At 34.5% G+C, this 2,325-nt stretch overlaps 1 protein-coding gene across 1 annotated transcript in view; it reads left to right on the plus strand.

Moving 5' to 3' along the window:
• The window catches only part of LOC111222564 (ammonium transporter Rh type C 2), a 14,080-nt gene extending 12,477 nt beyond the window's left edge, over window positions 1–1,603 (plus strand). Inside the window, exons 9-11 of the mRNA XM_022746344.1 lie at window positions 442–515; window positions 660–733; window positions 825–1,603. Coding sequence (XP_022602065.1) covers window positions 442–515; window positions 660–733; window positions 825–858 — 182 coding nt within the window. The 3' untranslated portion in view covers window positions 859–1,603. The remainder of the gene's footprint in view (window positions 1–441; window positions 516–659; window positions 734–824) is intronic.
• The last annotated feature ends 722 nt before the right edge of the window (window positions 1,604–2,325 follow it).

Raw genomic sequence — 2,325 nt, forward strand, 5'->3', positions numbered from 1 at the left:
TCCAGGGATTATTGTAAAGTGATCCAGAGACATGATCATTTTTATTTCTAGTTTTATTTCTGTTGAAAGGAAATGTCTCCTACCAAAATATTATAATATTTTGATAATATTAAATAAGAAAAAACATAACATAAGAATCAATGTCACAAAAAACAGTGTCAAAAAAAAAAAAAAAAAAAAAACTAAGCCAAAAAGCTGCCGAGTTGCAGGGAAAGTAGTCAAAATCTCCCCGTCCTGAGTAACAGCATTGAATAATGGCCATTTGAATATAAAATGTCATCACTTCATCATTTTTCCTACTAGTCTTAATTAGCATATGAATTCCTGAGTCATGGCGGAGACATAAAAAATAGTTTAAAAGAGAACAGTTACATCATACATCAAGAAGGAGGTATTGAAATTGAGACTAATGTTGCTTAATGCCTGTTTCTCTCCTCAAAGGTTTAATCCTGAGGTTCCCTATCTGGGGCGACCCCGCTGATGACAACTGCTTTGATGATGAAGTTTACTGGGAGGTGAGAGAGCTTTTAGACGGTGTTCTTTCCCTTTAACTTGAAAGGAAACATATTCTGTTGTTTCAAGTAAAAATATTGCACTCTGAAATCGCTCAGAAGTCAGTGAGCTTCTGGCTTGACCTGATCCCCATGTGTTGGTTTCAGGTTCCTGAGGATGAGGAGACCATCCCTCCTGTGTTGGAGTACAACAACCACATGATCCACAAGCACCAAGACATGTAAGGTCACTCACACTCACACACATCCTCATTTATTCTTCCCTCTCATTCATTTCTCATTAACTGTCATTTTCCTCTTTTCGTGCAACAGATCTGAGTCGAACTTCTCCGTGGAGCAAAGTTAGAGCCACACATCAGGAGATCAACCCCCTCATATCACTTTGAACTTGATACAGCTGTGAAACACACTTAATCAAAGAAGGAGCCACCCTCAAAAAGGATACTTCTGCAAAAGAGGAACAATATTTATGACATGCACACCTATTACATTTGTCTGGCACTTTTTTCTATCATTGGAAGTTCAAGGTTATGACGACACTACACAAAATGGGGACCAGATATCTCATTAATGGAGAAATAATTCTGAATAAAAAGTTTTACTCTTAAAAGAAAATTTTAACCTGCATTTACTTTCTATTTCGGAAGAAACTAAATATAATCTGCAGATGCTTAATAACTGGAAAATGTCAATGACAATCTGTTTATGCTGTGCAAGATAATTATAATGTGCAGAAGAACTGAGAGTTATTTTCATGAGTTTGGAAATGCATCACTGTTGACATCAGTGAGTAAATTCCTCTTTTTGAAGGACTATACAAAGCTATGAATTCTTTCATGTAATGTACCTTTTAATTGTTGAGTATTGTCTTTGATAATGCTTGCTATTTTATTTCTTCTAAAGAGTCTGTTGGAGCACAATTTATTGTGTTGTGTATAAAAGGCATATAGGAATCAAAGTTATTTGTGCTGCCAAATGAGGCAGTTTTTAGATTCTATATCAAAGTTATGTCTGTCAAATTATGTATAGGTCTTTGTAAGTTGTATGTACAAATGATTCTACTTTATTTTGCATAAATGACTTGTTCTTGAGATGGACTGTTTGACTAGCTATAGGAACTATGATGATATTGTCAGCAATGGTTTATTTGCTGTAGTGAATGTTACCTCCAGTACACTATATGTGATGGTATGTGACAATCTGCTTGTTGTATTATTGACGTATTATAGTTTCAGTATAGAATAGTTAACAAATTCTTTGATCATATGTAACTAAAATTAAATAATAAAGTTATATTATCTTTAAACTGTTTTTCCTCACATTTTTGTGCGACATATGAAGATGCCTATAATGAAAATCCTCTGTGTATACAAGGAACATGCATAAAAAGCAGTTTTATAACTTTGTATATTCATGAAAATTGTAAATATTTGCTATGTTGCTATACTGCCCTAATATGTGCCATGGTGAATGAAAGCACAATATGAGTGAAACAACTGATCATGGTCAATTTAAATAATGAACTAATTCAAAATCAATAAACACAAAATCATTGGACACAAGACACTGCCCTGACAAAGAAAATCCTAAAAGAGAAAGACATCAAAATACCAAGTTCATTGCATGGATGGGAAGCTGTATGTCTGGCTTGATGGATGGATAGAGCAGACAGAATGGACCGATGAGCTGTGTAGAAAAGAATGAAAACTTGACAGATTGTGCACTACTGGAATGAAATACATTTTTGACATAACTTGTATGCTTGTCCGTCTTAGATTCAAATTCAGTCACTCAGATTGTGTCTGTTGCCCTG

This window comes from Seriola dumerili, unplaced genomic scaffold (genome assembly GCF_002260705.1).
Source record: "Seriola dumerili isolate Sdu_G_001 unplaced genomic scaffold, Sdu_1.0 BDQW01000003.1, whole genome shotgun sequence".
Classification (NCBI taxonomy): Eukaryota; Metazoa; Chordata; class Actinopteri; order Carangiformes; family Carangidae; genus Seriola; species Seriola dumerili.